Genomic DNA, 27,895 nt, shown 5'->3' on the forward strand with positions numbered 1-27,895 from the left:
TTAGCAGGCAACCATCACCAGCCCCCTGTTGCTATGGTCAGTTTCCATGGCAACCATCACCAGGACCCTGTTGCTATGCTCAGTTTCCATGGCAGCCATCACCAGCCCCCTGTTGCTATGCGCAGTCCCTTGGCAGCTCCATGGAGACCCCATGCCAGGGGTGGTTGCCATGGACACCAGCTCAGGCCTGCAGCCAGAGCCCGTTGCCATGGCAACCATTGGCAGCCCCATCCCCAGGCTGATGGGATCCCAGAAGCACAGAATTGGCTGAGCTGGGAGGGACCCATCAGGATCCTCCAGTCCAACTGCTGGCCCTGCACAGGACACCCCAACAATGCCAGCCTGGGCCTGGCAGCGCTGGCCAAACGCTGCTGCAGCTCAGAGAGCCCTGGAGCTGGGACCCTGCCCTGGGGAGCCTGGCCAGGGCCCCAGCAGCCTCTGGCCAAAAACCTTTTCCTGACATCCAACCTGAGCCTGCCCCGACTCAGCTGCAGCCGTTCCCTCCACTCCTGTCCCTGGGCACCAGAGGGAAGAGGTTCCCACAGCCCCAGCCAGGGACCCGCTCCCAAGGCTGCTGCCATGGCCACCAGGGCTGGCACCAGCTGGGATGCTCGGTTTCCAGGGGCCGGGCTTCAGGAATGGGATTCCCCAATTTCCTGCTCCCGCTAAAACCGCGCTGCCCTCGCTGCCCTCCCGCCTCCCATGGAAAGCACAAAAGGCAAAGATCCCGGGCTGGGATAAGAACAATTTATTGGGAACAGCAATGAGATAAGGAACAAACAGGAATAAAAACAATATTGTCAACAGAAAGGATAAGAAAAACTATTTACAGGGAAAAATACAACATCAAAAACTGTCTCTGCCTGGCCACGTATTTCATCCTGCCTGGAAAGGACACCCTTCTCCTCAGGGAGAGAGAGAGAGAGAGAGTCCCTTTCCTGCCCCTGGCAATGTTCTGAGGTGGGAGTGAATGTAATGACAGGGCCATGGCCAGACCCTCACGTTCTTCCATCCCACATTCCCACATCATGGCAATAGCAGGGGCAGGAAAAGGGACAGGTGTCTTCCCAGCATGGATCACAGGGAACATGGATCACCAGGGCTCTGACCAACGTGGGTTCTCCCATGGGGGATGAAGCTGGAGTGGTGCATGAAGCTGTTCCTGCAATCGAGGCATTTCCAGGGCTTCCCTTACTGGTGGCTCCGTTGGTGTTTTGTAAAATGAGAGCTGCTGGTGAAGCTCTTCCCACACTGGGGACACTCGTAGGGCCTCTCCCCAGTGTGGATGCGCCGGTGGGTGATGACGGTGGAGCTGTGCTTGAAGCCCTTTCCACAGTCTGGGCAGAGGAAGGGCCTCTCCTCTGAGTGAATCCGCTGGTGTTGGAGGATCTGGAAGCTGGTGTGAAACCTCTTCTGACACTGGGGAAACTCGTAGGGCCTCTCCCCAGTGTGGATGCGTTGGTGGATGATGAGGGCAGAGCTGCAGCTGAAGCCCTTCCCACACTCCCCACACTCGTAGGGCCATTCCCCAGTGTGGATCATCTGGTGGCTGATCAGGGTGCTGCTCTGCCTGAAGCTCTTCCCACACTCCAAGCACTTGTGGGGCTTCTCCCCATTGTGAAGCTGCCCATGCACCACCAGCTCCGAGCTCTGGCTGAAGCTCTGTCCACCTTCCTGGCTCAGGGTGGGTCTTTCCTCCTCAGAGCACCCTGGGCTGGGTTTGCAGCCCCTCCTCCTGTGTAATCTCTGGGGCTTTTCCTCCACGTTAGAATTCTGCAGCGTGGAGCCACTCAAAATGGCCTCTTCCACGAAGTTCTGCTGTGGGGATTTGTCCTCCCTGGTCTCCATCCTCAGCTTCTTCCCTGAGGGAGGAAGGACAAGGGGAGGATGGGATTTGCCTCCGTGCCACAGGGAAGGGGAAGGAGATTCCTCCAATGCATCCCCGGCAGGACGGGGTTGGCAGCAGGGTTGTCCTGCAGCCGGGGGTCGTGCTGGGCTGGGAGATGGAGCAGGAGAGAGGGGAAAAGGGGCACTGACTTCCTCCTCACCTGCCTGGCTGTCCCAGGGCATTGTGTCAGTTTGAAAAGACAGGTGTCTGCTAAGGAAGGCAGGAGACTCCCTTGAAATGGAAAATGTTTATCCCTTCACTTGGAATTATAATTTTCAAAACAAGAGGCTGTCAAGCAAAGTCTATAGGAATAGGAATAACAGTTCTTCAGAAGGAAAATTAAATCTACAAATGCGGTAGTACTAAAAACTACTTACGGAGTAAGAATATGACCTGACACCCTGTGGGTCAGAGTGTTGGTAGCACTCCTGTTAAATGGTGGCTGCAGTGCTCCTGCAGTGACAGGTGTGGTTCTGTTGGAGCAGTGATCCTGTAGGAGGGTGGAGTTTTCCTCTGAAGGTCCAGTTGTGGCGTCGATTGGCCTGGTCTTCCTCTGGGATCCAGTGGAGCTGAAAGCTGCTCCTCTGGGAATCTTGTGGGAGAAGGCTGACTCTGTTGTTCACATTCTCAGATTATATCCATGTAGGAATGGCTCCTCCCTCCTCCCTCTGGGCAGAGGTTCTCACAATGGGATGATGGAATTTTTATCAGTGACACTCAATGGCCCATTTACAGAAGATATCTCCCTGGAGGGAGGATTCATCTGGAAGAGATAAAGTAAACTGCTCAATTAACAGATGATAATTGCCCCACCTTTAATAGAGGGTAATTGAATACACACCCAGCTAAACCTGAGACACTGTTCCAGCCTTGGAAAGCAGGATTTGGTACCAGGATTCTTTAGGGAATGCAACCCTGATTGAAGGCAGAGATAGAATCTCCAGAGCCTGCAGCCAGAAATGGACAGTTGTGTGATACTCATTTCAACATCTTCTCTTTTGGAATTATTTACTAATGATTATTTGCTTTGCCTACCTAATATTTTTGTAATTTTTTGCAAATTGGCATTATCTAAATTACACTGTTCCTTAAGTTAAGTTGGTGTCTGTGTCTTTGGTGCGGGCCCTGCCCACTGGCGAAACAGGGCCCAATCCTGTTTAAGTGTTACCTGGGGAGACAAAACCCTCACTGCAAATGTGCCCCCTTCCTCCTTGTTCCCCACACTTCATGCACTGATCATGATGTCCTATGGTCTGGGGTATCCCTGGGGTCAGCTGGGATCTCCTGTCCTGGCTGTGTCCCCTCCCAACCTCCCCCACACCCTCAGCCCCTCCCCAGCGTGGCCGAATGAGGGGCAGGACAGGCCTTGGCTCAGTGCGAGCTCAGCAAGAACAAAACCATCTCTGCGTGCTCAGCCCTGTGCTCAGCCCCCGGGCCCGGCATTTCCTCCACTGCCACCCCGGACCCCCCTTTCCCACCCCTCTGCCCCACGGCCGCCGCAGCACCGGCTGACAATAGAAGCAATTCTGTGGCAATTCCAAGTTTCCTTGGTTCCTGCACAGCTCCAGCTCAGCTGCTGGCAGGTTACAATTAAAGAAAAGTGTAAATTTGGCCCATTACGGATATTATTAAAAGGAAGTGGAAGCTCTGTGTAGCTGTCACAAAGGTGACAGGGATGAAGAGAATAATGATTCTCACATTTGGCAAAAAACCCAACCCTAGGAATTCAGTAGTTATTTGGGAATCTAGCTACTTGAGCTGGGCTTCTTGTGGGACTTTTAGCAGCCTTGCGTTCCTCACCATGTGGTGAATGAACCTTGTCAGTCTTGCTGGTATCATTTGCTCCATTTCCTCCAGTGATTTTAACAAACTTTTCAAGGAGGGACAACAAAATATTTTCTTTACACTGCAGTCCCACAACAGCCATTTTCCTCATCAGTTCTCCCATAGGTCGCTCAGACGAAGCTGCATCCAAGTTTCCAAGAGTTCCTCCAGAGAGACCCACAACCTCCTCAGAGGAAGGAACCATGCTGTTGTCAAAGGCAACTGGGGTCAAAGAACAGTGCCCTGAACTCACTGTGCCGAAATAATTTTGCAATCTGGTTAAGAAAATATTAGAGAGATGCCATTTGCCCTGGAGCAGGGCAAGTGTGACATTGTCCCCTGTGTGTGTGGCCTTCCCGGGGTGGGGGTTTTACACCTGAGCCAGTTTGGGTAAGGGGGGTGGTGTTCACCCCCTGAGCAGGGATTCCCCCACTGTTTCAGGCTGCAGTGTAAGATGGAACCAAATGCATGTTTTCAATCCCCATCTTCATCAACTGCTATAAACAGGTGGGGCAGTGTTCTTGATCTCTTCCATGCCTCAGCCCTGATAACGCCCTCCAGGGGAGAGATCTTCTGTGAATGGGCCATTGAGTGTCACTGCAGGACTGATAAAATTCCATCATCCCATTGTGGGATGCTCCGCCCAGGGGGAGGATCCAAGCATTCCTACCTGGATATAAGCTGAGCCTTGCAACACCAGGAGCAGCTTGCCTACTGGATTCCCAGAGGACAAGAGCTCCAGAACCACCACTGGACCTTCAGAGGAAGACCAGACCCTTCTACAGGATCACTGCTTGGACAGAATCACGTTCATCACTCCCACAGGACTTCAGCCACCATTTAATGGGACTGCTGCCACCACCTTGAGCAACAGGGTGTCAGGTTATATCCTGACTTTGTCAGTTTAAGGCAGTGTTTCTGTAGCATTTCTTTGATCTTCATTTTCTTATTAAACTCTAATTCTGATTTAGACTCTGCCCAGGTTTCCCTTAAATCCTGTAAAAAGACAATGTGTGCACCCTTTGTTTGGTTCCCAGAACAGGATTTCCCATCCCCAAACCTTGACTGGATGGAGGAGGAGGCTGCGCGGAAGAGGAAGGAGCCCTGGGATAACGAGGCAGGTGAGGAGGAAGTCAGTGCCCGTTTCCCCCTCTCTCCTGCTCCATCTCCCAGCCCAGCACAGCCCGCGGCTGCAGGACAACCCTGCTGCCAACCCCGTCCTGCTGGGGATGCACTGGGGGGATCTCCTTCCCCTTCCCTGTGGCACGGAGGCAAATCCCATCCTCTCCTTGTCTTTCCTCCCCCAGGGAAGAAGCTGAGGATGGAGACCAGGGAGGACAAATCCCCACAGCAGAACCTCGTGGAAGAGGCCATTTTGAGTGGCTCCACGCTGCAGAATTCTAACGTGGAGGAAAAGCCCCAGAGATCCCACAGGAGGAGGGGCTCAAAACCCAGCCCAGGGTGCTCTGAGGAGGAAAGACCCACCCTGAGCCAGGAAGGTGGACAGAGCTTCAGCCAGAGCTCGGAGCTGGTGGTGCATGGGCAGCTTCACAATGGGGAGAAGCCCCACAAGTGCTTGGAGTGTGGGAAGAGCTTCAGGCAGAGCAGCACCCTGATCAGCCACCAGATGATCCACACTGGGGAATGGCCCTACGAGTGTGGGGAGTGTGGGAAGGGCTTCAGCTGCAGCTCTGCCCTCATCATCCACCAACGCATCCACAATGGGGAGAGGCCCTACGAGTGTCCCCAGTGTCAGAAGAGGTTTCAGACCAGTTCCAGTCTCCACCTGCATGAGCGGATTCACTCAGAGGAGAGGCCCTTCCACTGCCCTGACTGTGGGAAGGGCTTCAAGCAGAAATACCACCTCATCAGGCACCAGCGCATCCACACTGGGGAGAGGCCCTACGAGTGTCCCCAGTGTCAGAAGAGGTTTCACACCAGCTCTGATCTCGCCAGGCACCAGTGGATTCACACCCAGGAGAGGCCCTTCCTTTGCCCTGACTGCGGAAAGGGCTTCAAGTACAACTCCACCCTCATCACCCACCGGCGCATCCACACTGGGGAGAGGCCCTATGCGTGTCCCCAGTGTGGGAAGAGCTTCACCCAGAGCTCTCATTTGACAAAACACCAACGAAGCCACCAGTAAATGAAGCCCTGCAAGTGCCTCGATTGCAGGAACAGCTTCATGCACCACTCCAGCTTCATCCCCCATGGGAGAAGCCAGATTGGGAAGAGCCCTGGTGATCCATGTTCCCTGTGATCCATGCTGGGAAGACACCCGCTTCTTTTCCTGCCCCTGCCAATGACCTGATGTGGGATGGAAGAACGTGAGGGTCTGGCCATGGCCCTGTCATTACATTCACTCCCACCTCAGAACATTGCCAGGGGCAGGAAAGTGACTCTCTCTCCCAGAGGAGAAGGATGTCCTTTCCAGGCAGGATGAAATACGTGGCCAGGCAGAGACAGTTTTTGATGTTGTATTTTTCCCTGTAAATAGTTTTTCTTATCCTTTCTGTTGACAATATTGTTTTTATTCCTGTTTGTTCCTTATCTCATTGCTGTTCCCAATAAATTGTTCTTATCCCAGCCCAGGATCTTTGCCTTTTGTGCTTTCCATGGGAGGCGGGAGGGCAGCGAGGGCAGCGCAGTTTTAGCGGGAGCAGGAAATTGGGGAATCCCATTCCTGAAGCCCGGCCCCTGGAAACCGAGCATCCCAGCTGGTGCCAGCCCTGGTGGCCATGGCAGCAGCCTTGGGAGCAGGTCCCTGGCTGGGGCTGTGGGAACCTCTTCCCTCTGGTGCCCAGGGACAGGAGTGGAGGGAATGGCTGCAGCTGAGTCGGGGCAGGCTCAGGTTGGATGTCAGGAAAAGGTTTTTGGCCAGAGGCTGCTGGGGCCCTGGCCAGGCTCCCCAGGGAAGGGTCCCAGCTCCAGGGCTCTCTGAGCTGCAGCAGCGTTTGGCCCAGGCTGGCATTGTTGGGGTGTCCTGTGCAGGGCCAGCAGTTGGACTGGAGGATCCTGATGGGTCCCTCCCAGCTCAGCCAATTCTGTGCTTCTGGGATCCCATCAGCCTGGGGATGGGGCTGCCAATGGTTGCCATGGCAACGGGCTCTGGCTGCAGGCCTGAGCTGGTGTCCATGGCAACCACCCCTGGCATGGGGTCTCCATGGAGCTGCCAAGGGACTGCGCATAGCAACAGGGGGCTGGTGATGGCTGCCATGGAAACTGAGCATAGCAACAGGGTCCTGGTGATGGTTGCCATGGAAACTGACCATAGCAACAGGGGGCTGGTGATGGTTGCCTGCTAAGGATCAGATTTGTCACAGGCCCTCAGAGGGGCTCCATGGGGACTCTCCAAGAGTCTCCAGGCTCTTCCAGAGCTGGAATGTCACACACAGAGACAGGGGCTCCATGGAGACCTCCCAGGCCTTTCTGGGGATGGTAAAGAGCCCTGAGGTCAGAGGCAGTCACAGCCATTCCATGGTGACATCCCAGGGCACCTTGGGCTGCAAAGGCACCCATCTGTCACAGGCACTCACGGGGGCTCCACGGTGACATCCCAGGAGTCCCCAGGCTGCCAAAGAGCCGGGATGTCCCAGACACTCACAGGGGTTCCTGTCATGGGCACAGTGGGAGCTTCAGGCAGCGTTTATTAGAGAAGCTCCTGTTGGGTCACGAGGTTCAGAAAGGAGCCCCAATAACCCCCACAGATCCCCAAATGTCACTGTTGAATCAGTGTTCTGTGCCTTCCTTCCTATGGATAAGAACCATCTTTGTTCTCCACGTGTCCATATCTGAAATTAGGATTCCACCTCTAAATTTCTGTATATCCAAGAGTTGCTCCCAGGTAAAATCTGCCAATACCATTAAGGTTAGCTGGCGTTGGCCTCTGGTGACTGCCCCTGTAACACTGGGGCTGGGTTCTTTCCTTCCCATGGAGATCCCTGGGACACTGTGGGGACCTCATGGAACCAAGGGGATCATTGTGGCACCACTGGAGCCCATGGAGCCAAGGGGCCATGGTGACACAGCGGGGCTTCATGGAACCCAGAGACCATTATGGCTCTGTGGGGCCTGATGGAACCATGGAGACCATTGGGACCCTTCAGGGCCTGGTGTCACCAAGGGTGCATTATGACACCTCAGGGACACATGGAAGCAAGGGACCATTGGGACACTGTGGGGTCCCATGGAACTGAGGGAACATGGAACAGGCCTGGCTGGCTTGGCCTCCCAGGGGCCACCTGACAGGTCTGGTTGATGTTGTGATGTTAAGGGCTGCCTCTCATCAGCTCTCGGAAAACTGGGGCTCCGTGCTTTTCTTGCTATGGAAAAGAACCGTCCCCCTTTTCAGATGCCCATTTCCAAAATTGGAACTCTCCCTCAAACAATTCCTATATGCAAGGGTATCACTCAGAACAAAATCCTGCTTGCTCTGTCTGGCCTTGTCCTCCAGTGGCCACCTCTCATCTGCCCCTGAAACACTGGGGCTCTGTTCCTTCCTTCCAATGGAAAAGAATCAGCTTTCATGTCCAGGGACCATGGCCAAAATTAGAATTTGGCCTCTCAATTCTTTATGTCCAAGGACTGATCCCAGACAAAAGTAGCCAGGACAGACAGGTCAGGCTGGCCCTGTCCTCTGGTGATTTTCTTAGACACTGAGCTGAATGTTTTCATTTGAAAACACCTTGGAGAGGGCCCAGAGATCTCCCAAGGAGGTATTTTGAAACCTCGGGCACATGAGCACTACATATGGACAAAGGAGCTCTGTGCTCTGTGCAGTTGTGGTGGTTTTGCATCACGGAAGTGATGTCCTAGAAGAAGTTGCTAGCAGTTTTCTTCCATGTCTGACAAAAACCCAATCATTAATTAGCTTTGAGAACTGACAATCTGTTAAACTATGAAGGAAACTGTACACACCTCTGTGAAGGCACATGTTAAAGATGGGAAAGCCTGGGAGGGTCTCTTTCCCTTCTGGCTGGCACAGAGGTAACAAGGCTGACCCGGCCCCGTCTCAGCCAGGCCGGGCCGGGCGGCTCCTGCCGTGGGGCCGGGCCCCTTCCCAGGGACCCCGCCAGGCCCCATCGGCTGCCGGGCAGGGCAGGGGAGGCCACGGGGCCAAGGCCGGGCCGGGCCATGGCTGCAGTTGGGAACATCTGGGCCCTGCTGAGCCCTGCCCCACCGCCAGCCCGGGCCCAGCCAGGATCCGCTGGGCCCCAGGAGCAGCCCCGGGCCGGGCCGGCTCGGCCAAGATTCTGCCACCCTTGGGCTTCAGCCACAAGCCCCGGGCAGGGGCAGGAGAAGCCATCGGCCCCCGGCCGTGCTGCTGCTGTGCTCTGGCCTGGCTGCTGAGATCCTGGCCCTGCCCCAGCGTGGCCCATCCTGACACAGCCCCAGCGCAGCCGCTGCAGAAACCTCCATCGTAAAACAGCTCTGGCCGCAAGCACCGAGCCTGGCCGGGGGCACGGAACCATCTGCAGGCCCCGGGTGAGAGATGAACTCTTTCAGTGCTTCCATCCTCCCTCCAGTGAGAGAAAAGGACAAAGTGCAGGCACACAGAGGAGCAACATGAAGATACCGAGGTCAGTGAAGGGAAAGTTGAGTCCCAGATGTGAGAGATTAGGAAATGTCTTGATCTTGGGGCTGAAATCCTCTTGTAAAGCTATGGAGAAGGATGGAATTGATACATCAGACTCTCTTTTTCCTTATAATCTCTTGAAAAGTATGGGGAGATGACTTTTCACCAAAGGCCTCCATGGTAAAGTAAGCAAATGTTGAAGTAGCTGTGATCCAATGAGAAGTTTGAACATCGAAAGAGAGCAGAGTGATGAGACCCTGTGCCCTCACAGAGAGAAGACCTCTGTTCCCAGAGATGAAAATGATTTCAGAAACAGATTTCAGAAGAGAACCTCTGCTCTTCAACAGCTGATCTTTAAACTAATACTACATAAGTTGACATTGCCCATAAACAAAGCTGTGGGAAAAGCTGTGAAAAAATGGGAGTGACTTCACTATTGCAGATTTTCTAGGTGGCTGCTGTTCATGGCAATTAAGAGCCATGAGAGAACTGTTTTCTTATGGAGAAGTCTCCATAGCATGAAAGACAGACTCCTCTCCCTAAGGGAACTGAAGAAAGATGTGGTAAACTGACTGCAAATTTAGGTTTGGCCCCTTTACATTCTCAGTAAGTAAGAAAAAGTTGTTTGTAGTGGTAAGTTTTGTTCAGGTTCTTACTACTGTTTCTTTTAGTTACTATTAATAAACTTTTCTTTATAACCTTCTAAAGTTTTAAGCCTACTTTGCCTTTCTCCTAATCCTACCACACAGGAGGAAATGAGTAAGTATATTCTAATGACTGCATTGGTAATTAGCCAACAGTGAACCCACAACACTGATGCATTGGCTGAGAAATCTCATATTGGTGCACCAAAACCACTACAGAAACCTTCCTGATCATCTGGACTAGAGCAGAGGGAAATCAAGACAGAGCCATGGTTTGTCAGGACTTGCTTGATCCCAATGAGTCCTGTGGTGCATTTGGAGCTGAGCCCTTGAACCTCAGGGCCTGGGAGGAGATGGCACAAACCTTTCCAGGAGTCAAAGTAAGAAGAACACTCCAAAGTGTCTCAGAGCAATAATAGGTCTCACTGAGGTCCATCCCCAACACAGGCTCCTCATGGACTCCTTGGAGGAGAGAATTGGTGGCCAGGATGGCACAAAAATCTCTTGGACACTCAGTGTGGAAAGGAAAATCCAAACTACCTTAAAAAGCTGGAGTATCTCCAAGCATTAATGAACTCCACTGAGTGTCAGTACAAAGCTCTCCAGGGACTCATTAAAGCAGATAATTGGGGCCATGATTGCACAAACGTTTCATAGAATTTGTATGAAAAGGGAAACAAAAAGTACCTTAAAATAACTGAAGTACCTTGAAGCATTAATGACCCCACTGAGTGTTGTTACTGACAAAGCCTCTCCAGGGACTAATTACAGCAGATAATTGGAGGCCATGATTGCAGAGACCTCTCAGAGACTCCAAGGCAAAAGCCAAAGCCAAAGTCCTTTGAAAAACCTGCAGTCCCTGCAGGGAGCATGAAGGAGCCCCCAGGGCCATGGCTGAGCAAGGCTCCCCAGGGACTCCTTGCAGCAGATCCTTGAGGCCACTGGGATGTGGGCTAGGGGGGGATGCTGAGGGCAGCACAAGGGGCTGACAGTGCCCAGCCTGGCTGGGGCTGGGCCAGGAGGCCCCAGGGCCTCAGGACAAGGTGTCTCCTCCCAGCCCTTGCTGGAACAGACCCTGCTGTGCCCCAGGGCACCAAGACTTGGCTTCTCTTTGTCCCCACCTGTCAGCACTGCCTGCAGTTCTCTGCTCTGCCTGGGGCCTGGGGACACTTGCTCAGTCGTGTCCCTCTCTGGGACCCATTAAAAGTCCAAGAAACTTTGGAGTTGGATTCTGCCTTGGAGTTCTGGAGAGGTTTCTTCAGCTCCCTCTCAGGGACTGATGTTCAGGGCCTGAGCACAAAGCCCCAGAGGCTGATTAAAGTCCTTGTGCTGTGTCTGTGCTGCTGAGCTGGGCTGGGCTCCTGGCACAGAGGCAGCTCCTGGTCACCAAGAAGAGCTTCAAAAGCACATTTCTCTGGATGAGCAGCTCTTCTGCCAGCCCAGCAGGGCTGGGGCACTGCCTGCAGCCAGCGCGGGCACAGCACAGAGGCACAGAGAGCTTCAATCAGTCAGGGCTGGGAAGGGGCTGAGAAGTGCCTGGGGCACAATCACTGCCAGCCCTTGGCACAGGAACCTCTGGCTGCAGGACAAGGCAGCTGCAGCTCCTGGAGCCATCTCCTCAAGCTGGAACATCCCAATGTCTGCAGAGCCTGTGAGTACAACTCTGGGTATTTCTGGTGCCAGGGAGGTGAAATGCTCATGAATCTCTCACATGCTGAGGGGTTCTGATCAGTCATAGAATATTTCCAGGGCAAGGATTTTGTAAAAAATGAGGAAATTTCTTAAGATTATGAATTCAGCTTCCTACTACCGGAGAATGGCAGGGAGGAGGGGATACATATTAAAGGTAATTCTGAATTATTAATTATGAATTTTGACAAGAGCTTCAGACATCCGAACTCTTCCTTTCAGTGATCAGTAGGTTCACAGGAGATCCCTAATGTGCTTTCAGCCACTCTGCCCATGGACTGCAGCAGCATCAACTTTGCTGGAGCCATCAGGCTCAGTCTGAACTGTCCTTTCTCCAAGCTGCAAACGGAACCTGCCCCAGCCAGTGCCCTGCAATCAGGCAGGGCTCTGTCAGGCCAAGGAGAGTGCACAGAGATTTGGGGTCTGTGGGTGCTGGCAGGGAGAGATCAGGCACAGGGAAACAGCTGCAGGAGGAAAATCTGCAGGAAGCAGAGAGAAGATCAGGCAATGAGAGAAAACAAACCCCAGCAATGCTGCGGCAGGGAGAGTTTAGAGATGCCCACAGGAGCCCCTGCAGTGCAGCCCCTCCCTCTGAACAAGCCCCCTCCCTCCTGTGCCCCAGCCAAGCCTCTGCCCTCAGGGCCAGGGCTCCAAGGCGTGCAGCCCCTCCTGTGCAGGCAGAGCTGCAGCAGAGCCGTGGGGCAGCTCTGCAGCCCCGGGCCCAGTTCCCTCTGCAGAGCACAGGGCTGGGAGCAGCTGCCCGGCCCTGGGGGCTCTGGAGGGGGCACAGCTGGCTCAGGGTGACGCTGTCCCCAGGGCCCGGCTCTGGGCAATGCTGTCAGTGCAGCCAGGGAAGGAGCTGCCTCTCCCACAATCCAATGCCATCAGAAGGACACTTGGACAACTCCTTGAGATTTCAGTCCAAGCTGGGAGCCTCAATCCAGGGTGCAAACCTTTCCCAGAGCATCTCTGAGTTATGAGATTGATGGGCAAAGGCAGAGGTGTTGTGAGACTGAAAATGCTGCTGGGTTGGGGAAATGAGCAACGTGAGTCCTTGGCTACAAATGTGGAGCTGAGCTGTGGTGGATCCATACACCCTCAGCAGTACCTGGGGATTTTTAAGAGAAATGTGGGAGTGTGAACATTCTCCATTTGAGAAAAGGGAAAGCCCAGAGAAACTCCAAAGAGAATGAAGTGACAGACCATCGCCCCTCACTCTGCACTCATCATCTTGCCAAAGAGAATTCAGTCTCTTCTACGCAGGGCAGCAAAATTGCTGAGGGTTTCTGCTATCCAAGAATACAAGGAGAGACATGGGGGAGGATTAAAATGAAAACCTCAGAACTCTTAAACACAAAAGAAGGTCCATGTATGCTAGAGAGGATGTAAATGGGAAATGGCTTTGATTTTCGTTACAGGTGTCTCCTCTAACTCTTCACTGTCCTTTCTCCATGAACAGGTGCCCATGTGCAGCCCCAGCAAATGTCCAACAGCAGCTCCATCAGGCACTTCCTCCTGCTGGCATTGGCAGACACGTGGCAGCTGCAGCTCCTGCACTTCTGCCTCTTGCTGGGCATCTCCCTGGCTGCCCTCCTGGGCAACGGCCTCATCATCAGCGCCGTAGCCTGCGGCCACCACCTGCACACGCCCATGTTCTTCTTCCTGCTCAACCTGGCCCTCGCTGACCTGAGCTCCATCTGCACCACTGTCCCCAAAGCCATGCACAATTCCCTCTGGGACACCAGGAACATCTCCTACACAGGATGCGCTGCTGAGCTCTTTTTCTTTGTGTTCTTCCTCTCAGCAGAATATTACCTCCTGACCATCATGTGCTACGACCGCTACGTGTCCATCTGCAAACCCCTGCACTACGGGACCCTCCTGGGCAGCAGAGCTTGTGCCCACATGGCAGCAGCTGCCTGGGCCAGTGCCTTTCTCTATTCACTGCTGCACACGGCCAATACATTTTCCCTGCCCCTGTGCCATGGCAATGCCCTGGGCCAGTTCTTCTGTGAAATCCCCCAGATCCTTAAACTCTCCTGCCCACACTCCAGCTATGGAGAACTAGGGCTCATTGTTGTTAGTTCCTGTTTTGGTTTTGGTTGTTTTGTGTTCATTGTTTTCTCCTACGTGCAGATTTTCAGGGCCGTGCTGAGGATCCCCTCTGAGCAGGGATGGCACAAAGCCTTTTCCACCTGCCTCCCTCACCTGGCTGTGCTCTCCCTGTTCCTCAGCACAGTCATCTTTGCTCACCTGAAGCCCCCCTCCATCTCGTCCCCATCCCTCGATCTGGCCCTGTCAGTTCTCTACTCGATGGTGCCTCCAACTCTGAACCCCCTCATCTACAGCCTGAGGAACCAGGAGCTCAAGGCTGAAGTGAGGAGACTGATGACTGGATGGTTTCACAAACATTAAACTCCTGGCCAATATCTACAAATATCTTGTAATAAAAGTCATCTTTGATACTTAGTGTTGGTTCGGTTGTGAGGTTTATTCTCTTTGTTTTACTTTTTCCATATTGTCTACATATAAATGTCATTGTGTGTGCCATTTCTCATTTTGTTTCTCTCTACCTTCCCTGTGCCCACAGACTGTGTCAATGAGGGGCTGTGCTCTTGGTGGCTTTAAAGGAACTAAAGGATGTCCCAGCAGAGTTTTCTGCAGAGATGCCCTTTTGTTGCCTTCTCTGGAGCTGGAGCAGAAATGTCTGTGTGCAGAGCTTGGGCAGATCAGTGCTGGCCCAGCAGCTGTGCCCAGCAGCAGCAGCAGCAGTTGGTGTTGCCAGTGCTGCTGCCGTGGCCCTGCCCCGCTGCCCTGGTGGCCCTGGTGTTGCTGCAGGGCCTGAGTGCTCTCGGGGCCAGGCACAGCCCTGGGGGTGGCAGTGCCAGGGCTGCAGCAGGGACAGGCCATGGGCACTGCTGGGGCAGCACTGACGCCTCAGGCCAGGCCCTGGGGGCTCCAGGCTCCTTGCCCAGGCTCTCTCAAGAACACGGCCAGGCCAATGCTCAGCACAGAAACCCCCGTGAGCAGCCCCAGGCTGGCCGTGGGCAGGCTGGGGGCAAACAGCATGGCTGGGGCTCTGCAAGGGCCCTGGGGCAGACAGGAAGGAGCAGCAGAGCAGGGGCTGATCCATGCCCAGTGCGCTGCACAGCCCAGGGCAGCGTCCCAGAGCGTCCTCATGCAGCTGCCAACAACATCCCCCCTCTGCAGCCCTGGCCTCTCCCCCAGCTCACACAGGTGCCCCATCCTTGCAGGCACAGACACGGCAGCACTGGCTCAGCAGCCCCTGTTTGCATTGCACACAGCAGGGGCAGCACCCCCATGCTGTTGCTGTGGGGACATGAACCTGAGGGAGCACAAATGCCATCAGCCCTGGAGCCAGCAAGGGCTGGGGGACACCAGGGAAACCACTCAGCTTTGTCCTGGCCTCTGCACTCAGCCAGAAAGTTTGTTCCCATCAGCTGGGAGTTTCCTGTGCCACTACAGATGTTGTTGCTCAGAGCCAGGGCTGCCTGGCAGCCACCCCCAAACTGCCCTGAGCATTTCCTTTCCTTCACCTGTGCTTTCTTTACTCTTCTCAGGTCCAGATTTCTTCCTCTTGCCCATCCCTGTTCCCTCCCCTGCAAACAGCCCATCTACCCCCTGCTCCTGCTGGCCACACCATTCCTGATCCAGGCCAGGAGCCATTGGCCTTCTTGCCCACCTGGGCACACTGCTGGCTCATGTCCAGCCTGCTGTCCATCAGTCCCTGCAGGTCCCTTTCTGCCTGGCTGCTCTCCAGCCACTCTGTCCCCAGCCTGTAGAGCTGCAGGGGTTGTTGTGGCCAAAGTGCTGGACCCAGCACTTGCACTTGTTATACCTCACCTTGTTGGATTTGGGCCCTGGATCCAGCCTGTCCAGGGCCCCGTGCAGAGCCTTCCTACCGTCCAGCAGATCCACACTCCCAGCGAGCTTGGTGTCACCACGGTTCCAGGAGGCCCCAGAGTCTCCCAATGGTCTCCATGACTCCATGAGGCCTCCCAGTGTAACAATGTCCCTTTGATTCCATGGGATCCCTTGGTGTCACAAAGTCCCTTGCATCCTTGGGCCCCACAGTGTCACAATGAAGCCTTGGTTCCATGAGGTCTGGCAGGGCAGCAATGCTCTCCTTGGTTTCTCAGTGTCACAATGGCCTCTTGGTCCCAAGGGCCACCATGCTGTCAAACATGTTTCCTTCATTCCAGGAGTCCCTGAGGAGCAGCTCTGGCCCCTTGGTTCCATGGGGCCCTGCAGTGTCACAATGGCCCCATCATGACACCAGGTCCTGCTCTGTCTCACTGCTCTGCATGGTTCCACAAGGCCCTGCAGTGTCACAGTGGCCTCTGTGGTTCCACCAGGACCCAGACTGTCACCATGGACTCCTTGCTTCCATCCAGCCCCACAGTGTCACAATGGCCCCTTGGCTCTGTGCTGCCATGTCGTACACAGTGTCACCATGGTCCTCTTAGTGCCACCAGGCCCTGCAGTGTCACAATGGCCCCTTGCTTCCCCAGGGCCCTGCAGTGTCACAATCATCTGAGAATCAACCAGGCTGGAAAAGACCTTGGAGAGCATCAAGTCCAACCTGGGACCCAACACCACCTTGTCACCCAGACCATGGCACTCAGTGCCACATCCAGTCTTTCTTTAAACACTTCCAGGGATGGTGACTCACCCACCTTCCTGGGCAGCCCATTCCAATGCCCAATCACCCTTTGTTTTAAGAATATTCCCTATTGTCCAGCCTAAACTTCCCCTGGTGCAGCTGAAGGCTGTGTCCTCTTGTCCTGTCAGTGTTCCCTGGGAAAAGAGCCCAACCCCCACCTGGCTGCACCCTCCTGTCAGGGAGTTGTAGAGAGTGATGAGGTCTCCCCTGAGCCTCCTCCTCTCCAGGATAAACAACCCCAGCTCCCTCAGCTGCTCCTCACAGGACTTGTGTTCCAGACCCCTCCCCAGCCTTGTTGCCCTTCTCTGGACACGCTCCAGCCCCTCCGTGTCCTTCCTAAATTGGGGGCCCAGAACTGGACACAGCACTTGAGGTGCTGCCCAACCAGTGCCGAGCACAGGGGAAGAATCACTGCCCTGCTCCTGCTGGCCACACCATTCCTGATCCATAGGAGTGCCAGGGGTTGGACAAGGGAAATGGTGGGGAGGGCGTAGGGACAGAGTCTGATTGATTGTTAGCCATGAAGGGTCTTGATTTTCCTATCTATTCAAACTGCACAAGGAGGTACCTGGATTCAATGCCAACTGGAGATTGCACATATTAATATATCAACAGGAAAAGAAAACCTAAATAGGACCTAAAAATTCTTTTCTCAGTGTCTTTTTAAATAGAATTTATTCAGTTTGAATACACTACTGAAATCTGTCAAATTAACCACAAAGGATTTGAAAATTAAAATCAAATTATTCCCAGAGTCTTGGCTTGTTAAGGGCCTGGGACACTGAATTCCTGCACTGAAGAGCTGAAGGCTGAACAAGCCTCTGGAGCAGGAAAATTCAGCAGCGGTCTCCAAGTTGCTGAGGATGTCAGCAGCCCCCACTGAGGCCATCCCTGCCCAGAGACTTTGGGGGAATAGGCAGATGTCATGGTTTAGGGCAAATTTGGAGGAGAATTTCCAAATTAGGGCCCCTCCAGTAAGCAAACCCACACAGCCCCTCCCCCCAACCGGTTCGGGAAGGATTCCTCGGAGAGGAGTGGAAAGAACCTGTTTATTTAATAGGCACAGCACCCCCCAGCACACAAAATGAACAATTCTGGATGACACCACTCTGAAAAAAAGATGACAAATTCAGGAAGTCCCTCTTGGGGGGTGGTCACTCTGTTCTCAGTCCCTCCGGTGCTGGGGCAGCTGCTGCAGGCCACAAGGTGCAGATTCTTGGTGTTTCCCAGGTCTCAGTCTGCAGCAGGTTCGAAATGGTCAGAAAAAGGAAAGGAGAAACAGTCCAGGAAGAAGTTGGACAGTTTAGCTAAACTAGCTAATGAGCAAAAGCAAGCAGAAGCGAAGCAAGCAAGAGCGAGAGAGCAAAGCAAAGCAAAAGCAGAAAAAACAAAAGCTGCAGTCTCTGTGTCCCGCCAGGCTGATAAGAAAAGCAAAACAAAACTTTCCCTCTTCAGAGCCAGTCTTAAAGGTACAGAACATAATATCCAACATTAACAGAACACATGAATGGGGATACAAGCATCATAACGTCACCCTGGGACATTCCAGCCCTTATCCCCATATCATCAACATACTACCACACATCATGCATTTATTCACACAAAATTTCCATCGGCTCCCCCAAAATTTACAAGCAATACCCATCATGCCCTCATCACATCCCCACGCTGGACCACTGAATCCAGGCCCTATGCTACAGAGCTGCAGGATTTCACCCCTTTCACCTTACTCACTCAAAGCTCCATCTATCACTTGCTCAGACCTTCGACACTTGCACATCTCCTTCTCTATCTTCCACTTGCCCAGACCTTCAGCACTTACACATTTCCTTCTGTCTCATGTCTGTATGGTGTAATGTACAGACAATGGCAGTAACATCCAACAAACAGTGATATTTGCATATCATTCTCACCCAACAATCAGATCTCCCTGAGGTACACATCGTGTTGTTCCATCTCTTTGCATTATCCACCATGTGCAACCTGGTCCCTGAGCAAAGACAACCCCACAAATGGGTTTGTCTGTACTCGAGGCAGAATTGATCCACACATTCTTCCCTAACAAACCTCTGACATGTACCACTGGGACTTTATCTCCATCTGTTATATTCAGGGACTCAGACTGGGCAAGACCTGCTCGGTTGGTGGAACCTCAGGTGTTAACTAACCAGGTAGCCTTTGCTAAATGCTGCTCCCAATTTTTGAAAGATCCCCCACCCAAAGCTTTCAGCTGGGTTTTAGTAGTCCATTGTACCTCTCCACTTTGCCTGCAGCTGATGCATGGTAGGGGATATGGTACACCCACTCAATGCCATGTTCCCTGGCCCAGGTGTTGATAAGGCTGTCCTTGAAATGAGTCCCATTGTCTGACTCAATCCTCTCAGGGGTGCCATGTCTCCACAGGATTTGCGTTTCCAGGCCTAGGATGGTGTTCCGGTCAGTAGCATGAGGCACAGGGTGGGTTTCCAACCATCCCGTGGTGGCTTCCACCATGGTCAGCACGTAGCGCTTGCCCTGGCGTGTCTGGGGCAGTGGGATGCAGTCAATCTGCCAGGCCTCCCCATACTTGTACTTGGACCACAGCCCACCATACCACAGGGGCTTCACCCACTGGGCCTGCTTGATGGCAGCATACGTCTCACAGTCATGGATAACCTGAGAAATACTGTCCATGGTTAAATCCACCCCTTGGTCTCGTGCCCACTTATTGGTGGCATCTCTGCCCTGATGGCCTGAGGCATCATGGGCCCATCGAGCTAGGAATAACTCTCCCTTCTGTTGTCAATCTAGGTCTATCTTTGACACCCCTATCCTTGCTGCCTGGTCTACCTGCTCATTGTTTTGGTGCTCCTCATTAGCCCAACTCTTGGGGACATGAGCATCTACATGGTGGACCTTCACAGGTAGCCTCCCTACCCTGGTAGCAATGTCTTTCCACTCTTCAGCAGCCCAAATTGGTTTTCCTCTACGCAGCCAGTTGGACTCATTCCACCTCTCCAGCCATCCCCACAGAGCATTGGCTACCACCCATGAATCAGTGTAGAGGTAGAGCTTCGGCCACTTCTCTATTTCTACAATGTCCAGGGTCAGCTGAGTGGCTTTGAGATCTGCAAGTTGGCTTGATCCACCTTCACCTTGAGTGGCCTCTGCGACCTGTCGTGTGGGGCTCCATACGGCTGCTTTCCACTTCCGGTTCATCCCTAAGATGCGACAGGAACCGTCAGTGAAAAAAGCGTAGCGCGTTTCCTCTGGGGGCAGTTGGTTATATGGAGGAGCCTCTTCAGCCTGTGTCACTGGTTCTTGCTCTTCATCTGTGACACCAAAATTTTCACCTTTGGGCCAATTTGTAATTACCTCCAAAATCCCAGGGCGATTCAGTTTACCTATACGGGCGCTGTCTCTGTCTCTCTGGGAGCCTCTCAGGAACCCTCAGCCAGTCCCAAGTCGGCAGACACCGGGGGCAGCCCCGACATGGCCGATAGCGGGGAGACACTCTCTGTGCCCCGAGGGTACTGAGGGCACCTGGGCTGGTCGCCTGTGCAGCACAAGAGACACCAGAGACATCGCTAGAAGATAAAGGGCCGACTCTTAGCAGGGGTTAATCCAAGGTTTTATTCTAGGAGTCCCAAAGGAGCCCCTACACCTCAGGGGCCTCCTGCCGAGAGCCCGGGAGATGTGCCAAGGTCACATTTAAAGGGAGGTGGAAACCCAAAGTAGATAACATTTGACTAACCAAGAAGTGACCCTAAGGGATGGGTACTGGGGGATGGACATTTAGGACAGCGTATGGGGCAGGGCTTGGGGGGCTGAGCCCTGGCCTCTGGCTGATCACTCGACATCCTGGACCGAAGCTTCTGGATGGAGGGGATGGGATGCTGAGTGATTGACAGAGAGCCAGGGTGGGGATTTGGGGATGATCTCAGCAAGGGAAAGGGATTACACAGGTAAAGGGAGGGGGGTACCATCTGGGATGAGCCATTTGGGAAAAATACGGGGATTCAAACCCAAAACTCTTACAAAACTATTACAAAGTATAAAAACTACTACAACACACCACCCAGATCTGTTTGCTGCGCAAGTGCCCAGATCCAGAAATTTCCCAGGGCTGACACAGCCCAAGTCCAGCAATTTGCTGGCACAGAAAGCCAAAATCTGGCAATTCCCTGATGCCAATACAGGCGCCCAGACCTGGTGTTTGCTGCCACTGCCAGTGCTCACATCTGGATATTTCCCTGTTCTGGCAGAGCCAAGTCCAGCAATTTTCTGTCAAAGAAAGCCAAAATCTGGATATTTCCCTGCTACCATCATTGGCAATGCCAAGATCCGGTGTTTGCTGGCACCACCAGTGCCCAGATGCGGGATTTTCCCAGTGCTGGCACAGCCCCAGTCTAGTAATTTTCTGGCAAAGAAAGCCAAAACCTTGCAAATACCTGGTGCTGGCCTCACCCAGATCTGGTGCTTGCTGGCACTGCCAGTGCTCAGATCCAGCAGTTTCCCAGTGGCAGCACAGCCCAAGTCCAGCAGTTTGCTGGCACAGAAAGACAAAACCCGGCAATTTTCTGGTGATAGCACCAGCACCACCCAGATCTGCAGTTAGCTGGCACTGCCTGTGCTCAGATCTGGCAATTTCCCTGTGCCAGCACAACCCAAATGCAGCAATTGTCTGGCAAAGAAAGCCACAACCCAGCACTGCCCAGATCTGGTGTGGGCAGTGAGCCCGGCCCCGGCCCCTGGTTTAAAACAAGAGGGAGACCTCGGCTTAAGGCCGTGGGAAAACCCTCTTTAGTTGGGGTCAGCAGGAGCTCCCGCCCATAATCCTCTTGTTCAGTTATGCAGATTGTTACTAGAAAGTTCTGAGTTCTCTTTGCTACCGTTGGTTACTTTATACTGCAAAAACTGTAATATTCTTAATCCTTCCTTCCTCTTGGATCCTTCCCTCAGATCCCACCTTAACCCTTCCCCATAAATAAATGGATAAATATCCCTGCTAGACCCTGGACCCAGGCTTTTTTCTGCTTTGCTCTCTCTACTGTGTGCACCGTCCTGTTTGTTGTGTTTGCCTTCATTAAAGTTCTGTTTCCAGAGCACCAGATGAAAGCAGTCTCTGTCTGTAAAGTGGCCAGAGCTGGTTCTCAGGGAAACCACTGGTCAACAGTCTGGACAAGGACCAGAAGGTTTCACTGGTGTTTGCTGGCACCGCCAGTGCCCAGATCTGGAAATTTCCCTATTCTGACACAGCCCAAGTGCAGCAGCAATTTACTGGCACAGAAATCCGAAACCCGGCAACTTTCTGCTACTGGCTCTTGCACCGCCCACATCTTGTGTTTGCTGTGCCAGTGCCCAGATTGGGAAATTTCCTGGTGCCAGCGGAGCCCAAATCTGGCAGATTTCTGACGCTGGCAACGACACCACCCAGATTTGCTGTTTGCTGGCAGTGCCAGTGCCAGATCTGAAAATTTCCTGGTGCTGGCACAGCCCAAGTCCAGTGATTTGCTGGCACAGAAAGCCAAAATTTGGAAATTTCCAGGTTCTGGCTCCAGCACCATCCAGATCTGGTGTTTGCTGGGACCACCAGTGCCCAGATTTGGAAATTTCCTGATGCCTTCACAGCCCATGTCTAGCAATTTGGTTTTTAGCTAGCTTAGGCAGAGAAGTTCCCGGGACTGTGACTTTCCTTTTTCCTTTTTCTTGGAACTGTTTAAACCTGCTCTGGACTGAAAACCCAGAAAAACACCGGCAGCTCACACCTGTGGCCCACCGAGCTCTGGGACGCTGCATTCCAGCACCAGAGGGACTTAGAAGAGACCGAGTGAGCCAACTACAACCCACAAAAAGGACTTTCTGAATTTGCCATCTCTTCAGCACTGTCAGAGGTTTTATTTAATATTATGCATTTTTCATGCTTGTGAATACTTTACTTGTTAAATAAATTGGGGTTTTTTTCACTTTTCTCCAGGGAAGTCTTTTCCTGAACTAGTAGGGGGAGGGGCCGCTTGAACTTGCTTTCTAGACAGACCCCTTCTGGAGGTTTCCTCCCCAAATTTGCCCTAAGCCAGCACAGTCATCATGAAAATTTCACCAGTGGCATAATTTCCTGGTGGCAAATCTCCATCCCAGGAATTCCAGATGCACCACACCTCTAAGATCGGTGACTTAGTGATTTTAAGACACTCGAAAATACCATGAACCACACACAGTTTTCCTTCCCCTGGTTTTACTGGAAGGCAACACTGGAGATGTAAGTGCAGTGCTTGGGTCAGGTAGGAATCCTACAGCAAGGGAAGGTGGCCCGACAGTGTTTGACCCTCAGCCAGGCCAATGCACAGCAGCAAGCGAGGGGATTGCTGTGCCAGTGTGCAGGAGTCAGGGCTCTGCATCTGGGCTCACCGCTGCAAAGTTCCCGTGTTTGGACAGACTCAGGGGCTGTGCCCGGGGCGCGCGGGGCTCGAACGTGGGGCTCGTGGGGCGAGCGGGGAACGGACACGGGGACGAACGGCCCCGGTGCTTCAGTTTCAGCGGCGGCAGCGGCGGCAGAAGCAGCATAAGCATATATAACTCTATAACGATCTTTCTCTTTCTCTCTTTCTTGGTCTTTCTCTCTTTCTTTCTTTCTCTGTGTCTCCCTTTCCCGCTGTCGGGCACCCTTCTCTCGGGGTCCCTTGCCCAGCGTCCCTCTCCTCTCCCCGCCTCCTTCTCCTCTCCCCGCCTCCCTCTCCCCCTGCCGGGCCGGGCCATGCCGGGCCCCGCCCGTCCCGCCGCGCTCTCGCCTCCGCCCGGCTCTGGCCGTACTGGCGGTGGGGCTGCTGGGCGGGCATCAGTGCCGGGTGCGGGGGCGGCATCGCCGCCCTTTGCCTCCGCCTGGCCCGAGCCCGGCCCCGGCCCCGAGGCAGGCTCCAGTCCCGAGCCCGGCCCCGGCCCCGGCTCCTCGCGGGGCCCGCGGAGGACACAGGCGGCGCGGCCGCTGCCGCCGCCTCCGCTGCGGCTTCCCCGGCCCGAGCTCCGCCGCTCGGCAGCGCGGCCGCCGGCCCCGAGCCTCCCGTGCCGCGTTCCGAGGAGCGAAGGCCTGGGAATGGCCGGCCCGGGGCGGCTGAGGGGCGCTCGGGGGCCGTTGCTGGCCCCGGGCCGAGCGCTGACAGCCGCGTCCCGCCCGCAGGGACGGCGCACGAGGCCCTGCAGGAGCGGCACCGGCTGGGTTCGCTGCTGGGGCGCGGAGGATTCGGCAGCGTCTTCGCGGCCACGCGGCTCTCGGACGGCGCCCCGGTGAGCGGCGGGGCCGGCGGCGGGCGCAGGAGGAGGGGGCAGAGGAGGAGGAGGAGGAGGAGGAGGAGGAGGATGGGGCTGGGCAGGGCGGGCGGCGAGCTGAGCCCGCTGCTGTCCTTGGCTTGCAGGTGGCCATCAAAAGGGTGCCACGGAACCGCGTCCGGCACTGGGGCGAGCTGGTGAGTGAGCGGGGCCAGCGGCAGCAGCCGGGCCGGGCCGGGCGGGGATGAGCCGAGGCCCAACAGGGTGGAAGCCGCCAGGACGCCTCGAGGGGGAGCGGGCGTCGGTCCAGCGCAGGGCGCAGAGCATCCCGGGCTGGCTGAGGGCTCCCCGAGCCCCGGCACGGCATCGGCCCCACTGAGGGCATCGTGCTCCTCCCGCAGCCCGACGGCAGCAGGGCCCCTCTGGAGATCGTGCTGCAGGCCAAGGTGTCCACTGGCTTCCCTGGTGTGGTGCAGCTGCTGGAGTGGTTCGAGCTGCCCAACCACATCGTGATGGTGCTGGAGCGGCCAGAGCAGTGTCAGGACCTGCAGCGTTTCATTGGGGCACGGCGGTTCGTGCCCGAGGAGGTGGCGCGGGTGCTGTTCCGCCAGGTGCTGGAGGTCGTGCGGCACTGCACCAGCTGTGGGGTCCTGCACAGGGACATCAAACCAGAGAACATCCTGCTTGACCTGGCCACCGGGAAGGCCAAACTGATCGACTTTGGCTGTGGCACCTACCTGCAAGAGACAGCCTACACCCACTTTGCAGGTGAGCCCACGTAAGGGTGTACTCCTGGTCCCGGGATCTCATGGCCCAACATCTCCCAGCCCAAGCTGGCTGTGGCAGCGGGGATTCTCCCCTTTGCTGCCAGTCAGGGGACTGAGTCTTCAGCTGAGTTGCTTTAGAGCGGGGCTGGGTGGGGAGCCATCTTCCAGCCCTGCTGGCAGCCTTTGCCAGCCACTCTGCCCAGGACTGGGGCTGGGCTGGGGCAGCCAGCCTGACCAAAACCCCCGTGGGTGGGGGTAGCAGAGAGGGGGGTGGAACCTGTGCCCCAGCCAGTTTGGTGTGCAGGCGAGAGGAAGGGCTTGCACTGCTCCACTCTCCCTGTTTGCCTTGGCTTCCTAATATTTTTGGGGCAATGCAGGCAGGGAGGATAAGGGCATGTTTTCCCCAGCACAGAGAGGGTTTTTCCTTTGCTTGTCATGGTCAGGCCTACCCAGGGCTTCCTCTGCCCTCTTCCGACACCAGTGGCTTCTTTTCCAAGCCTAAGTTTGTGCACAAGTCCCAGGTGCTGGTGAGAGGGCAGTGGTCACCCCGTGTGCCACTGATGCAGCCCCCGCAGGCCCAGGGATGCTGGGGCCAGGCTCTGGGAGCAGCAGCATCCCCCTGCTGAACTCCATCTGTATTCCATAGAAACACTGTCCTACAGCCCCCCGGAATGGACCCACTTTGGCTGGTACCATGGCGAGGCAGCAACGATCTGGTCCCTAGGCATCCTGCTGCACCAGATGGTCTGCGGGGAGCACCCTTTCAGGAGGGGCCGGAACCTCAGCTGGGGCCAGCTCCCGCTGCCACAAGGGCTCTCTCAAGGTGGATCCTCTTCTCTGGGCACGGGGGAAATCCCAGTGCTGGGAGCCAGCAGTGGGCTCGTGAGCATCCCGCTCTGGCAGCTGCTGAGGAGGTGGCACATGTCCTGCTCTCCTCCAAAACAGGGAATTGATGGGAAAGTTTAGGCCCAGCCCTGAGCGCATCCACAATGGCCTGGGCATGGCAATAGTGGGGCAAAGCCAACAGGAGCCTTCTCTGGCTGACCGGCAGTTTCTGCTTTCTCTGCCCAGAGTGCAAAGATCTGATCAGGTGGTGTTTATCCGTGAACTCCTTGGACAGACCCTCATTAGAAGACCTGTTCTGTGATCCTTGGGTGCAGGATATTCCTCTGCCATAGAAGAAGGGAGAGAGCCACAGGCACACTTTGATCCAGGGCCCTGGTAAGTTGCAGCTCCACATGCGGTTCTCGTAGCCCGCGAGGGAGTGAGCCACGACCGAGGGGTTTTGTGCGTGTGTGTGTGTGGAGGTGCCTTGGAAGATGGGGCAGAAGAAAAGCAAGCCTTCTGATCCCATGGGGGAGGGTCCCCAGTTACCCCCAATACCTAAGGAAAGTCGTTAGGATTAATGATTAAGTATTGGGATGACTTTCCTTCCAGAAAGGGGAAGGATAAGGCAAAAATGATAAATTATTGTATGGTAGTGTGGGGAGGCAAGAATCTGGATTCAGGAAGTATATACTGGCCCGTTTTCGGATCCTTCGAGGATTGGGTCTGTCAAGCCCTGAACATTTATGTGAATTCTAAAGAGCCGGTGAACTCGGAGGAGAGTGCATATGCTAAATTATGGTTGGTAGAAAGTAATGAGCAAACAGCTAGGCTGTTCCCCCTTAAGGGAAGTCAAGGGGAGGAGGAAAAAAAGAAAAAGTCTCGACCAGAGGAATATGTTCCTATTTATCCTCCCCCGTATATACCACCAGCTCCCCCTGAACCCCCCCTAAACGCATTCCCGGCATCGGCTCCTAATAGACAGCAGGTCACGGACTCCCTGGATTGCAGAAGGCGTACTCGGAGTCAGATGAGGACAGTAATTGAGGAAGGAGAGAGCAGTGGGTTGTTCCCTCTCAGAGAAATAGCATTAGGAGGACCTCAAGCTGGGATGGGGTTTGTCACTGTCCCCTTGAACTCAGGAGATGTCCATGAGTTTAAGAAAGAGATGGGAAAATTATTAGAAGACCCTATAGGAGTAGCAGAAAGAGTGGATCAGTTCCTAGGGCCAAACATATATACTTGGGTGGAGATGCAATCCATTCTAGGAATCCTATTTACAACAGAAGAGAGAGGGATGATTAGAAGGGCAGGAATGAGGATTTGGGACACCCAACATGTTCAAGGTCCCGCGGCTGATGTGAAATGGCCCTTGCAAAATCCCAACTGGAACAATCAGGACCCCCACCATCGTGGTCATATGCAGGATTTAAGAACCATCATAATCCAGGGCATACGAGAGGCTGTGCCCCGGGGACAAAATATAAGCAAGGCATTCAAAGAGTGCCAAGGAAAAGATGAGACCCCCACTGAATGGTTGGAAAGATTAAGGAAGAGTTTTCAGTTATACTCAGGGGTGGACCCAGAGACGCCAATGGGGCAAGCACTCCTTAAAACACAGTTTGTAGCCAAATCATGGGAGGATGTTCGAAAGAAATTAGAAAAGTTAAAGGATTGTCAGGACAGAGGACTTGATGAATTGCTCAGGGAGGCTCAGAAGGTATATGTTAGACGGGAGGATGAGGCACACAAAAGACAAGTTCGGATGATGGTGGCGGCAGTCAGGGAGGGACAACGAAACAACCTTCCAGCACGAGAAAGAGGTGGCATGAGGAGAGGTCCCTGGGATTTAGGAGGACCCCCAACTGGAGGGAGAGAAGGAACAGTGTGCTACTATTGTGGTGGAAAAGGACACATGAAGAGGGAATGCTGAAAGAGGCTTAGGGATGAGAAAACGTTCCAAGAGGATTAGGGGGGTCAAGGGCTCTATCTATTGGGGACGCAAATGTCATCGGAGCCCTTGGTAAAACTTAAGGTGGGTCCCCAGCAAACCCCCATATCCTTCCTTGTAGATACAGGGGCTGAGAGATCAACAGTTCAATCTTTGCCCCTGGGATGTAAGATTTCACCTTCCACACTACAGGTTATTGGGGCAAAAGGAGAACCCTTCAAGGTTCCTGTAATTAAAGATGTTTTAATAGAATCAGAGAAGAAAATAGGGGTAGGATCACTGCTGCTGGTCCCTGAAGCTGATTACAATTTATTAGGAAGAGATTTAATGGTGGAATTAGGGATAAACATAAATATTGAAGAAAAACAGCTGAAAGTCAGGTTGTGCCCCTTACGGGTCACTGACGAAGAGAAAATCAACCCAGAAGTCTGGTATACCCCTGATACAGCAGGAAGATGGAATATAGAGCCCTTCACAGTCAACATTCAAAGCCCAGAAATCCCAGTAAGGATAAAACAATATCCCATGTCAGATGAGGGGCGAAGGGGACTAAAACCAGAGGTAGAACGGTTAATACAACAAGGGCTCTTGGAACCTTGCATGTCTCCCTTCAACAGCCCCATCTTACCTGTAAAGAAACCAGACGGAAAATACCGATTAGTACATGATCTAAGGGAAATAAATAAGAGAAGCATTGCCCGGTTCCCTGTAGTAGCAAACCCCCACACATTGCTCAGTCAATTGAAACCAGATGATCACTGGTATAGTGTTATAGATTTGAAAGACGCCTTTTGGGCATGCCCCTT

General features: G+C 54.0%; 2 protein-coding genes, 1 long non-coding RNA gene and 1 pseudogene across 3 annotated transcripts in view; all 4 read left to right on the top strand.

Moving 5' to 3' along the window:
- The window catches only part of LOC139603497 (uncharacterized), a 36,940-nt gene extending 31,824 nt beyond the window's left edge, over positions 1-5,116 (top strand). The window contains exon 3 of the long non-coding RNA XR_011683698.1: positions 5,020-5,116. This is a non-coding gene — a long non-coding RNA (uncharacterized lncRNA). The remainder of the gene's footprint in view (positions 1-5,019) is intronic.
- A 148-nt stretch (positions 5,117-5,264) lies between these two features.
- LOC139603508 (zinc finger protein 271-like) overlaps positions 5,265-27,895 on the top strand; it is a 233,306-nt pseudogene continuing 210,675 nt past the window's right edge.
- Positions 13,103-14,035, top strand: LOC139603478 (olfactory receptor 14C36-like). Its single transcript, XM_071454451.1, has one exon. The coding sequence runs from the start codon at positions 13,103-13,105 to the stop codon at positions 14,033-14,035; it is 933 nt and encodes a 310-aa protein (XP_071310552.1).
- Positions 22,623-25,491, top strand: LOC139603502 (serine/threonine-protein kinase pim-1-like). Its single transcript, XM_071454466.1, has 6 exons — positions 22,623-22,755; positions 22,972-23,564; positions 23,693-23,743; positions 23,948-24,314; positions 24,960-25,136; positions 25,385-25,491. Exons 1-6 carry the CDS (start codon positions 22,623-22,625, stop codon positions 25,489-25,491), a joined length of 1,428 nt encoding a protein of 475 aa, XP_071310567.1.

The sequence above is a fragment of the Agelaius tricolor genome, unplaced genomic scaffold, assembly GCF_023055355.1.
Source record: "Agelaius tricolor isolate 1412-34295 unplaced genomic scaffold, bAgeTri1.0.p SCAF_39, whole genome shotgun sequence".
NCBI classification, from domain to species: domain Eukaryota; kingdom Metazoa; phylum Chordata; class Aves; order Passeriformes; family Icteridae; genus Agelaius; species Agelaius tricolor.

Excerpts from the sequence above, each read along its gene's own strand:
- LOC139603478 (XM_071454451.1), top strand. The coding sequence starts at position 13,103 with ATGTCCAACAGCAGCTCCATCAGGCACTTCCTCCTGCTGGCATTGGCA.
- LOC139603502 (XM_071454466.1), top strand. The coding sequence starts at position 22,623 with ATGCACAGCAGCAAGCGAGGGGATTGCTGTGCCAGTGTGCAGGAGTCA. Across the intron at positions 22,756-22,971 it reads GGGGCGCGCGGGGCTCGAAC|CGTCCCTCTCCTCTCCCCGC; the intron begins GTGGGGCTCGTG and ends TCCCTTGCCCAG. Across the intron at positions 23,744-23,947 it reads TCCGGCACTGGGGCGAGCTG|CCCGACGGCAGCAGGGCCCC; the intron begins GTGAGTGAGCGG and ends CTCCTCCCGCAG.